General features: G+C 41.8%; 2 protein-coding genes across 2 annotated transcripts in view; one reads left to right on the top strand and one right to left on the bottom strand.

The window, feature by feature from the left end:
• Positions 1-3,495, bottom strand: part of tacc1 (transforming, acidic coiled-coil containing protein 1) — a 31,431-nt gene extending 27,936 nt beyond the window's left edge. The window contains exon 1 of the mRNA XM_071520522.1: positions 3,322-3,495. The gene's annotated coding sequence lies outside the window, so the exon portion shown is untranslated. The remainder of the gene's footprint in view (positions 1-3,321) is intronic.
• Positions 3,496-6,966: 3,471 nt separating this feature from the next.
• Positions 6,967-12,174, top strand: LOC139644976 (neuronal vesicle trafficking-associated protein 1-like). The gene is made up of 5 exons (XM_071520529.1): positions 6,967-7,049; positions 7,350-7,503; positions 7,827-7,943; positions 9,941-10,051; positions 10,918-12,174. Exons 2-5 carry the CDS (start codon positions 7,375-7,377, stop codon positions 11,116-11,118), a joined length of 558 nt encoding a protein of 185 aa, XP_071376630.1. The 5' UTR covers positions 6,967-7,049; positions 7,350-7,374; the 3' UTR covers positions 11,119-12,174.
• The last annotated feature ends 607 nt before the right edge of the window (positions 12,175-12,781 follow it).

The raw sequence follows: 12,781 nt of genomic DNA on the forward strand, positions 1-12,781 counted from the left end.
AGTTACTGGTAAAAGAAAAATATTTTCTTGAGACGGTTCGCATATTTCTCATGCAGTGTCTATCTTAGTGCCAGAGGCAATAGTGTTACTGCGTGTCAACACATTACAAATCACTTCCATTTTAGTACGCCAAACTATAAAATAGTTCTGGTAGATACAGTAAAATTGTTGAATAATGCCTACATAGGCTATTTAAAAGATTCATTTAAATAAAATTTTCATGATTATATTATAGGAATTAACTGGCAGTTTTACAATTACTGAGGAAGTAGGGGTTCAGTGTCTTGCTTTAGGACACAGGACACAGCAGATGGATACACTGGTTGTTACAGGGATCGAACCTGATATTGTGGTTATGGGATAGTCTCTCCAACTGCTCCACCCTGTGGGGAATGGGGGGGAAATTGATATCCAGACAGGTAGGTTAGGCCTATCTATCATGAGGTGAAGCCTGACATCTGCTGGTCGACTTTGAACACTGTGCGTCTATGTTCTGTAGACTTTTCATTTGTCAGAGTGACCACACTTTAATAGTATAGTCATGGAGGGAGCCACTCCTCCCCATCATTCAACGTTTCCCCACTCGGGGTATGGCATCATGTCCGAGGTTCTCCATTATGGTCAAGGGCAGGGCTAACCAGTGCTGCTAGCACCAGTCACTGGAGTCTGTAATTTTGGAAAATATACATCAGACATACAGTTCTATCAGGAAAACACACTGACATCCCATGACCATTTTACCATTCTAATGAATTGAATGCCAGTTGCATACATTCAGTGTGTTTGATGGTGTCTATCAGGTGCTCAGAACAGACCAGAGCTTATGGTTGTACTGTGGAAAGCCTCTCAGCTAGTCACAATGTGGGCAACGTTATCAGTTGTAAAAAAAAACAGCTGTGTAGCAGAATGCAGCCCTTGTGTACAATACAGTCAGTACGTAACCAGCCACAGGGTCATGCTGCTGATCAGAGCCACAAAATGAACACAATAGCTCTATAGACAGAAGGCCGGGAGTCCATTCTTTGTAGTCCACTCCTCTTCCTCCTCTTCAGCTCCCTCTGTTTTGCAACCCTCATCCAATCACCAGCAGTCGGTACCAATGGTGTATGTATAAACACATTTATGTAATGTTTCGCTGTGTCTCACATTAGTGTCTCAGTTAATAGGCTGCAACTCCGTGTACAATTCAGGAGATGAATAGGAAAATACTTGAACTATGTTGTTTGTGAAAATGGGTTGATATTGATGTACAATTTTTTGACTTATATGGTTATTGGTGAGGAGCGTTCCATAAGGACCCCCTCTATTTTGAATGCAGTCTTGATAACTTGGTGTTCAGTGTCTATACACCCTTCACATATCACACCAAATGCAATATTCCAGTGTGTGTTACTGTAGTATTTTAATTTTTAAACAGCAATAGTGAAGTCTGTGTTGTCATTGTACACTTGACTCCACCCTCTTGATTCAGAGGGAAGCAGAGCAGACAATCTCCACAACCAGACTCAACACACTGAGCTTCACTTGAGCTGGAACATGTGTGTCTGCCCCAGTCTAACTCTGTGTTCCCAGCCTCAGTGACGTGCTGACAGTCTCTCTCTGCCCTGTGAGCCCATTGAGAGGCAAGGGACCATGAGCAACATGAAGCTGAGAAACAGTCCTGTGTTGACTCAATTTCCCCCCATCACTTCCGTCTCAGTCCGCCCTCCCAGCCACGTCCGTCCACACCAGCGAGCGAGCCTCTGCAAATCAAAGCACAACTCGCAAACTGAAAACACAAGTTTTCACCATCTATTTTAAAACTTGTTTGGGATCCCTGGATAAGGTTCAAAGGACATTCTGGCACAATATATTAAGCACAGAAAATGTCTTTGTTGAATGTGAACCTTCATGTGAGGAGAGGAGGGGTCAGGAAGTGGGGCTTAAAGGCTTTAAAAAGCTCACAAGTCAAATTTCTTAGCTGATCTTGGCTGAGAGGGAAATATCCGCATTCCAGCCACATTCCAAAGTGAATCTGTTTTTCTAATAAATTATACATTCTTGAAAAAAATGCCATCTGCATGTAAACAAGACTTGAAAAATGTCTTTCCAAATGATTGTTTGCATCAAAGTAAAGCACATTATGAGGCTCTATTAAAGGTGTCATAACGCCTATGCTGGCAAAATATATTGATTCGATTTTTGAGGGTGAAATGATCTTTATTTTTTGAAATACTGACTGATAAATTTATTGCATTTTTACAAAATGCATATAGCTACAATGTTACGGGAAGAAACCCTTCCCATGTATGTAATGTCATCCAGTTTAGCACGAATACCCCACCCAGAACAGAATTCCTGTGCTTCAAAGCTGAATGGAAACACGCATTCCAAGGGACTACGACTTCCTCCCAGTGACTGTGAGTCTTCCACTCCTGGCCCTTCCTGCGTGGCTAAGCCGGGGCCTCAGGGTGTGTCTCCCAGTGACCTCATCTTCCCAGAAAACCTCCAGAACCCTCAGGACGATCGCTCACATGATGCAACCTCCACACAAGCTGTCCACAATAACAAAACCGGTCCGGCACAATGGGGTTTAAACTTTGGTTACATCAACATCGCTGCTGCTGGTGCCTCTGCACAGTTTGTCCATTCAGCCGGAGCATCGGCCTGTGAAAGACGTGTGTGTTTGTGTGTGTGTGTGTGTGTGTGTGTGTGTCCAGGCTAGCATCCTGTTTATACAGCCTTGTCACTGGTGCCTGCTGTGTGAACTTTAATGCTCAGCTCTAAAGCTGGAGCAAGATATGAAGATGTGGGAGTTTAATTCAGTGTAAATCACACAGAGAAACGTGCCGTCTTAAGAACCTCACCGTTCTCGCCAAAGTTCATTCCATTCAAAATCTTTGTTTTGTAATTCCTCCTTAAGGGAAAGACTCTCATCTGGGCAAATGAGGAATTTCACTAACCTGCTTATTAAGTCTTCACAACAACAGCATTAATGAACACAACTATTTCAACACAATGATCGCAACTCCCACCATCACAAACTGTATTATAGTTAGAGACTGTCTCCTGAAGTTGAAAGCCACCAGAAGAGCTACACTGTACTTTCTAACTGTTGAAATGACTAGTGAGAGGAATTATGGGTTAAATGAACATTTCATGCAAAAGAAAAAAACAGTCACAGTAGATTCAGTGAGTCATCTGACATGCTGTCCAAAAGTCAGGAGATCAATGACAGAAAACATATACTTTCAACCCAGAGGAGATACTGGCACACATAACGGTGCACCTGATGCAACTGACAGACGGCTGTCACACTGAGTTTCAGAGTGTAAACCGTACCTTGGCTTCTCTGAGGACTGACACCACAGGAATGGAGGCTTTGGTGGATCTGCTGTGCGTCTTTGTCCTCCAAAGCACAGTGGAAATAAAAGTCCTCAGTTTGTGACAGAAGTCCTTTTAGGAGCGTGAGCTGTGAATGTCGTTGGAGTTGCCGCTTTCTGAGTGAGAATACTTGTCCTCACTGTGTGGTGGAGCCTATTCCATGTGGCTGGATGGGAAATGGGAAATGAACTTTCTGGGCAACATGCCAAGAGGAGAGAGTGTGTGAGAGTGGATCTTAAAGAAACAGGAGTTTCAGTGCTATATAAAGTTTAGGCACACAGTCCATTATGTAAGCCATCATATACCATCATTTAAGACTGGTGGAAAAACATTTCCAGCTGCTATATTCGTCAATTCCATACACATTTACTTGTAAGTGAAAACAGAAAGAACAAAGTTTCCACTGTTACCTAATGTTTCCTGCGAGCTAACATGAAAATATGGATAATGAAGGACTTGAGATATCCATATTCTCAAGCTCAAACTGATGTTGCATTCTGCATATTTGTTTTATTGGTTATGCTGTTGGGAGCATTAAGCATTGCGATGTAGCCTAGTCTTTAGTCTCAGTTAAAAGTAGGTTCAAACTATCATCCCTCAGTGCTGATATTTGAATTATTTGTCATCTCCCTGTTCAAATTTCTAAGCTGCTCTGAAAAGGTCAAACTCAAAAGATGTATGACTTTTTGCCACTGATCAAAATCCCAGTCAAAATGAAATTCAGATGTGCAGTATCACAAGAGAGGAAACACATCTGTCTGTTCAGTTGGCATGGATCAGTTGTTATCAGACACTGAAACATAATTATCACGCAAGGCAAGATAAGCAGTTATTGGTTGTAAATCATCAGTGAGCTGGTGTCACCCCCTAGTGGATTTTCCTCATCATGCAGCTGAAGTCGAGGCCCTGGAGAGAGATGAGGCTTTACTGGGTGACTTGGCCTCTTCCACTGCTCAAGATTTCCTGGGCTTCTAAACAGATACCAATAAAACAGCAGGCTTCCTTTCCAAGATGACATAACGAATGTTAATACATGCAACCGAAACAAACCTGCAAGTCTGAGAGAACCTACCTTTGAAAATACTTTGATTTTGGCCTCAGCATCTTTTTCAGGTGTTGCATTTATAGAGAGGCTGATCAGTGAGGACCAACATCAGCACTAGTCTGCTGAGATTACAGCTAGGTGTTAACAAGTAGCAGGTAGGTAACATGACACAATATTACTTTGGTTAGCAAATAGTCAGACACACAAATGGGGGACATCCTGGATCTTCAAGGCACAATGAAAAGCATAAAATGCACAGATGGGTTTTGGGGCCACTGAAGGCTTCAGAAATAGTCCTGACATGATGATCACAGTAACTTTTTATTGTTGTAAGCATAGATGATGATCTTGTTTTTCTTGCTTGTTTTTCTTAACGTCTCTGCAGAGAAGTCTCTATTTAAGAGGGGATCACATCACTGGTCTGTAAAGGCTAAAGAAAAGTAAGTAAATTTGAATAATGTAATGTAATGTAAATAAGTGTTTTGGATGTTTATCCCTCATTTTCCATTGGTACAGTATCTATTATGATTTGAAGCTGGTTTGATAATTCAGAAGACCCTTCATTATTTCTTACTCACTTAGCCAACCATGTATTTGTATATTGTAATCACAGCTTGTTTGAGAAATGCAAAAAGAGAACTTGTCATGATATTTATGAATTGGAAGCAATCAGGAGTCAATGCACCTTAAGAATTTCTGACCTCATCTGAAACATGACTTCAGTGTAATATTAATCTTTCTGAATTTGGCACATTGAAATGAAAGGACCATGTGGTTTATCCAGCATGGCTAAAATGCCTTCAAATAAAAGCACTTCAACTTGCTAGTCGCGATATTATTTCACATCTAAAGGAATAAGAGTATGATGTCAAACCATCTAACAATGTGTCGCTGTCCAGTCACTTCTTGAGCACGCTGTATTTGATTTCAGTAAAAACATGACATCACCTCTCAGGCCCCAGGGGGAAACCTGATAGCTCATGATTCTGTAGCGTATTCATCACATACTCTTATCAGGAAAGTCGACACAGCAGACTCCCCAGCATGCAGCAGCATAGGGAAACCTCTGGCAGCGGTCATGTCCAGCAGCCAGAGTCACACAGTGTAACGGCCCACTAAAGAGCATTCATTTCTGTCTCAGTGTGTGATGGGTTGACTGTCATTTTCTCCTCCACTGCTTCCTTTTCACTACGGATTAACAGGCTGGACTTAATCATTTATGCATCTTCTCATAACCCCTTTCTTTCACACTGTATCCTGGCAACAAGCCCCTGGATAATATGCACAGCAGACCTGTAATAATTTCACCGTGTGTGGGTGAAGATACACAGCCAGAGATCTCTGAAAGACCAAAGTAAGGCTCTGGAGGTGAGAAAACAAAGTCAAATCAAACCTCCAGGTATCTTACAGGCAGGATTACCGGGAAGTGTTATTTTTAACAAGTGATTATTAAAGTATAGCTAGGCACTATCATTCGGCCTAAGTTCCCTAAATCTTTGAAAGTCTTTCTTACAGGTTCATTGTAATCACATAGCTGTAACATTAACAGTGCTCAAGATGAAATGCATTACCCTATGCTGAAGACTGATTGATCACATGACATAGAGGAAAAAGGGGTTTCTTTCTTGACACAACCAAGAAAATCTGTCTGATCATTTGGACAGAAAAAACACAACTGAACATGTATCCCACTGTGCTGTGCATGTTAATTAATTACATCCAGCCTATGAAGTCACACAAGAGGACGCTGATAATCTCAGTAAAGAGACGGTAGGCTGTCACGTAATTAATAAATAAAAAGATGGGTAAACCATAACCTCCAGTCGGTGATCAGGCAAACAGCCACCAATACAAGCACAAACCAATTATATTTTCAGAAAAGCATTAATTCATGTTTCCCCTTTAAAGACCCTATCTTCATGTAACCTATATCAATTTGATGCTACTTATGATGTGTATGAATTCATGTCAGTGGGTTTACCCTCCACTACATCTTTACTAGCAACAATAGTAAATGCAAAGTTGCCAGTAGCATTATTTATCATGAAGGAGGGAGCCACTAATACTTATGCTAACCCACAAATTAAAATTAATCTACTGAATGTACAAAATATTAGGGCCATATCTTCCTCATATTGAGCTGCAGCCCCTTTTGTATAATCCACATCTCATTTGTCTCAAAGTTTTAAAATGCTTCTCTAACTCGTCTGCTTCTCTTTATCTGCATCTCCTCCTTTGGGATTGGTGTAGATTTAACAAGGGAAATCAGTAAGGGATAATTGGCTTTTACCTGGATTCACCTCATCAGTGAACTTCATGTAAAGACAAAGTGTCCCTCATGTTTAGTACATTCAGTGTCATGTAACTCACAAATGAAGATGGAAAGGCGCCCTATAATCCAGCTGCCGTGTGTCTGGGATCAGATGCGTATGGCTGTGATGAGGATGTTACATCACTTGCAGTGCTGCCAGACGCCAGCAGCAGCATCCAGCTCGGAGGGACCACGGCGCGCAGACCCTGGCCATATTGTGCACCCACCTCGCAAATCGGCTGCGTCACTCCTAAGAAACACCGGCGCCGAAACAATAAAATAGCTGCAACAGGAGAAATACACCGGTTAAAACGGCATTCAACTGAGCTGGTAAGTGCCTGGACGAGGTAAATAGGTGTGTTTTCTCATTTTCACGGTAATGTAACGGTCCCGTTATGTCGAAGGCTCGCGTCCTCCTCTCCTGCGCTTTTGTGGTTTATAGGCTTTCTCATGGCCCAGAAAACCAGCGCTTCTCATCATTTTGCGTGGTTGGCGCTGGTGTGTACATCTGTAAGGAATCATGTGCAAGTGTTGTGATTCCCGGACTGTTTTGTGTGATCACACAGGAGCAGGGAATAATGTTATGCCCTGTTTTATTTAGGAATTAAATGCGCTTGTTTCCCCCCTCAGGTGGGTATCTTTTCGTGCAGGGAAAATGGTTAAACTGGGGAATAATTTCAGTGACAAAAACAACGGCAAGGTGGTTTCTGAGGACGGATTTGATACCATCCCTCTCATAACACCATTAGATGCAAGTCAACTGCAGTTTCCTCCACCAGACAAGGTAAGATTTTTTTGCCTTACACTTGCTTTGACATTTTTCCATTGAACGGTAGGATTTGAAGATTCATAGTGAAGGTCCATACAGAATAGAATCTTTACTGCTATATTTATATCAATATTTTAGCAATTAGACTAATTAGGAAAACAGAAATGGTTTGGTTATAATATGTCACTCATCTTTACTGTATCTATATGTAGGAAAAAATAAATCACGCCCATTCTCACCATGGCTGTGATCTCTCCATTCCTCATTAGGCTAATAATTGCTCAAGCTGACTGGATAATTCCTGATGTGTGTACATGTGTGTCATGTGTTTTTACCAGGTGGTGGTGAAGACCAAAACAGACTATGATGGCGAGAGCAAGAAGGGGAAGCTACGATCTCCCAAAATTGCCGAGTTCTCCATAAGCATCATTGAAGGCGTATCTGAGCGACTCAAAGTAAGACATATATCACTCTTCTCTGCCATTACAGGTATCTGGTAGGCTATATAATCAGGTATTGTGCTTTGGCTGAACAGGTCCTTCTCTCTCTCTCTCTCTCTCTCTCTCTCTCTCTCTCTCTCTCTCACTCACACACACACACACACACACACACACACACACACACACAGACATGCATATGCCGGAGTCCAGCAGCACAGCTATCTCCCTGTAGCTTTGCTTCAGAGCCGGAGCATTTGTCACTGCTGTCACAATATTCCCTCTCCGCTGCGCTCTGCCAGCAGAGAGACCGTGTCAGTCACACTCAGTGACTTCACTCAGGCTTCTCCTTCATCTCCAGTGTCCTGCTACCTGTCGTCTTGTCGGGCTATACTGCCAGACATAATGCACAATGATTCACTTAACCCCGCCCTGAACCTCTCATTAATTCTGCTGCTGCCATGGCGATGGCCTCCAAGCGGCAGCGTCCCTCCCACCTCCCTTAACGCTCCCTGGAAGGCAGATGTGCTTGGTTGCAGTTCACACCATGGAGGATGATGAAAGCATAAAAAAAAAGAAAAGAAATTTGAAGATGTGTTTAGTCTGTAAAATGATCCTGGTTGTAACTTAAATCGCGAAGGTGGGCCGGGTGTTTAAATTGATGCATGGGTGAAGAACAGATGACTCATCGGAGCTTCTTCAGCAGGCGAAGTAGATTTTGTACTTAAAGTAACATTTTTGTGTGCGATGTAGGCTACACACTGCTCCTCTTCCTCTAGGCTACCACTTCTTCAGCTCATAAAAGCCACACTATAGGCTTCTGTGGCCTCTGCGTTTTGCAGGTGTGCCGGCCGACCACAAACAATTAGTTTAGAACATCAACAGATGAAACTTCCTGTTGTGTCTGCAGGCTGTCGCAAACTTCCTTTGGTAGCGGAGCTTTGATTCAGGGCAAATCTGTGAAAGGCAAAAAGAGAGGCACATCACCGCTTGAGAAAACGGGCTTTATAGTACACTCACATCACTGCTTTGAAATGCTGGAGGCACACCTTCCACCGCAGACAGTCGCTCTCATAATCTCCTGTTGCTTCACTTTGATTTCCATGTGTTGTACCTACTGTATGCCCGGCTGTACGAGTGTGTGATTCAATCTCATAGACAGAGAAACAGAGAAAAAGAACTTCCACTGCATTCTATTCCCTTTTTTCTTCTTATTCATACATGCTGTTGATGTTCTTATCAAACCCGCTACAACTGTATTGGGGAGGAGTGATATGTCCCGAGGCATATTGCTTTCTATACAAAAAATCACCATCTTCAGCATAATAGCTGTTGGTCATGAACTGTGAACAGTGTTCAGTGAAAATGAGCATTTCCTTCAGGATTTGCAATTTCAGTTATCTCTCTGGTACTTTATTGCACATTTCCATTTTATTATGAAATATAAAAGCATTTTTGTGCAAATACTTCAAATGATCCAATTTATCCGCAAGCACTGAGACGAGATAGCATATTCATATTGACTATATCAATCATAAAAAAATAACTTGAATGTGTCTTGGGGCTTTAACATCTTAGGCAACTGTGATGAAGTGGTTTCTCCAACACCTTGCCTTATCCCCCTCCCACTTCCTAGAAACACCAATAGCCATTACATAATTCCCCGGAGAGGTGAGAGCTGCTGTACAGATGGTCACACAAGCAATTTTCCTGTTGAGTTACTAAATGCAGAATGTCCTCTGGCCCTCAATGTCTTGACTTATCCTTATTTGGTCTCATGAATCTACACCAGTGTGTAGATGGATGGGATTTTTCAATAATAATGCATTGTATATCTTTGCGGTGTTGTTTTAACCTGTAATGTTGATGGAGAAATGCTCTGCCTCACACTTTTTGTTCTCTCTCTCCAATTTGCCCAATCGTCTCCTTTCAACAAGAAGAGAGATTTGTCTTGGTCTTTCTCTGAGCTGTGACCCAGACCTCCTGATGACGCTGGTGGTTTGTGTCTCCTTTAGGTGACCTTGTTGGTGATCTGCGCCCTGGCCTTCCTGGTGTGTGTGGTGTTCCTGGTGGTCTACAAGGTCTACCAGTACGAGCAGCCCTGCCCGGACAGCTTTGTCTACACGGTAAAGCATGTCACTTATGAACACTGTTGGTTGTGACCCTGCCTGATGGTTGCTCAGTAACAAGATACAATACAATAAACCCTATAGAGACAGCTTGACTGTCAAAATAATGGTATTTGTATGCAGTGGGGTTTGTCGTTTTTAGGCTCATGTATCTTTACTTTTGCGTAGATCCTGCAACTGTATTTAACATTCAAGATGTTTTGGCGCCACCCTTTGAATATCTCTGACATTCATGACATTATTTTAGCATGTTTTAGACTCTAAAACAATGGCTTGAATGACACTGAGAGAAATGGAATAGTAGGTATTATTTAGATGTGTAGATTGCCATTTTGATCTGAATTCCATCAGGTGTATCACTGGTAACACACATCATTAGCTATTGGCTTATATTCACCTCAGCAAATACAAATTTGTCTGTAAAGCCTGTTGCTGTGGTCAGTCGATGCCTCTGCCTGGTCAGAGGGTATTGGCTCATTTTCTGTAATAGCCTAATCCGTTTCCACAGGCACTTGTATAGATTAAGCAATGAAACTTATTTTGTATCGAATCATGTTTTTCTTCTGTTGTCGATGTTTCTCTCATGAAGCGTGACCTTCTCCTCTGCTGCCACATATTGTTATATTGGTTTAACTGATGTTCAGCTCAAGTGTACGGCTCCCTTTGTGCTCTCCACCAGCCTTTTTTCTCTTGTAACTCTGAATCCTATTATGTTTCTTAGCCCTGCACTGTTCTTGCCTGAATCATTAATTTGTCACCCTATGATCCTATTTTCTCTTTTCCCTTCACTTACCCGGCGTGCAGAATGACTGGTTTCTCATCCCTTGTCGTTTTCTGTTTCCCTCCCTCTGGTTTCTGAGCAGCAAGGCCGCTGCATGCCGGCGGGAATGTATGGCTACTACCCCCCCCAGGGCCCCGGGGGCCGCGGGCGCCTCTTCACAATCATCAACCACTACAACATGGCCAAGCAGACCATCACTAGGTCAGTATCGCCATGGATGACCGTCATGTCTGAGGAGAAGGTCACCCAGCAGGAGACGGAGACCGCCCAGAAGCTGGCTTAACCAACCTGGGATGGAAATGGCATCACCTGCCATGGGAGAATAAATAATATGGTTGTGCCATTCAAGCAAACCTCACAATCCCAGGGTTTTCTTTGGGGTCAAATCAACTTTTCTCGCCTGCGCTGCTATGCTGGCTTCGTTGATGCAGTTTGATCAGTTGAGGTGTACTGTAGCAGGAAATATGTGAATATTCTGAAAATATGTTTTCAGCAAAGCAAGGGTTGCTGTTTGGTGGATTAACGGTTTGTTTGAATAGCATATGTAGTTATTTATTTACACTTCAAAACAGTGGCAAACGTGTAGAAAAAGCCACAGAAACACAAACACTGACGCACAGACACACACTCACCGTCTTTGTACATACACACATGTAACGGAGAACTCTACTCACTTTAGTACTCAGATTGTGAAATGACTGTGAACCATCTTGTGTCTGCGTGGCTTGTTTAAACGCACATGCACGCACGACTCTAATAACAATCAGTTTGCATTGGATCTTTCTTTTCAAATACATTAATTACTGATAGCGCATGCAAGACCTCTTGAGATCCAGCAAGTGGCCATTTTCTTATGAAGCGATGTACAAAGTTTGCAGCATATTTGCCACTGAGGTCATCTGTCAAAATATTTTACTGTCATTACATTGTGAATAAATGAGGTTTGACCCGGAGGACACATGTTAACCAGCGAAAATAAGAATTTTAAATCATGTCTTGTTTTGACTTACTCCATACAGCTCTCTGCATACAGTGCTGTTGAAGGATTTTTCGTATTTTACGCAGCAAAGCCTTTTTTAACCAGCTTTAACGATTGTGTCCATAATTCATTTAAACTGTTTGTGAACACTGTATATTTTACCAGCTACATAAGACTTACTTAAGAATGATTACTTTTCACAGCGTACATTTTTATGCTACTGTATTGAATGTTTTTGCATTGCTAGTGAAGATACTGTATTGTGCAATGCTTTGGATTGATTTATGTCACCATAGATGGCTATTGGCAGCCATCGCAAAGATAAAGATACTAGACTTAGGTTGATGTAGTGGAACAATCTGACAGTAGTGCTTGTCCTGTTGCTTTTTTCTGTATTTGTCATTTAACTTAAGTTGTCACAAATTATGTGTATTTTTCAAACAATGTAATGATTACCATTGAAGTGCATTTGCTACTTAAAAATGTAAAATTAAAAACTGAAATAAAGTGCCCACATTTCACTTCAACTGCCAAGTGGAATCCATATATGAACAGGAATGTGTTCACTCACCATTTTAAGAGCATAGCTTGTCAGGACTGCTGTAAAATTCCCACCATGAAAAATATTAGATAAATATCTCTTTTAACAGTTCCATTTCTCGGGAGTCTACATCAAAGGGAGATTTCTAAGCGCTCTACTGCTTTCGTTGGAATATAGGTTAATCCTAATGAACAGATTGGCAGAAACATAAGTAGGCTGTGTGAATCAAATCCCTACAGCATATTTTTTTTACTCAGAATACCTATTTCTGGATAGCAGATACTGCCAAAGGCAAGCCATGGCTTTCTGGTAATCTTAATGTTATCTGGTGATATTAGGGCCTAGATGTAAATGTGAAATGGATTAACTGTTATCAAGTCATATCCTGTAATTCTGAAGGAAAGAATGAAGATAAAATGCTAAATT

Source organism: Centroberyx affinis, unplaced genomic scaffold (genome assembly GCF_046629955.1).
Source record: "Centroberyx affinis isolate AG114_WGS23_722 - 3 ecotype Tasmania unplaced genomic scaffold, CSIRO-AGI_Caff_v1 ptg000806l_1, whole genome shotgun sequence".
Lineage (NCBI taxonomy): Eukaryota > Metazoa > Chordata > Actinopteri > Beryciformes > Berycidae > Centroberyx > Centroberyx affinis.

Excerpts from the sequence above, each read along its gene's own strand:
- LOC139644976 (XM_071520529.1), top strand. The coding sequence starts at position 7,375 with ATGGTTAAACTGGGGAATAATTTCAGTGACAAAAACAACGGCAAGGTG. Across the intron at positions 7,944-9,940 it reads GCGTATCTGAGCGACTCAAA|GTGACCTTGTTGGTGATCTG; the intron begins GTAAGACATATA and ends TGTCTCCTTTAG. Across the intron at positions 10,052-10,917 it reads CGGACAGCTTTGTCTACACG|CAAGGCCGCTGCATGCCGGC; the intron begins GTAAAGCATGTC and ends GTTTCTGAGCAG.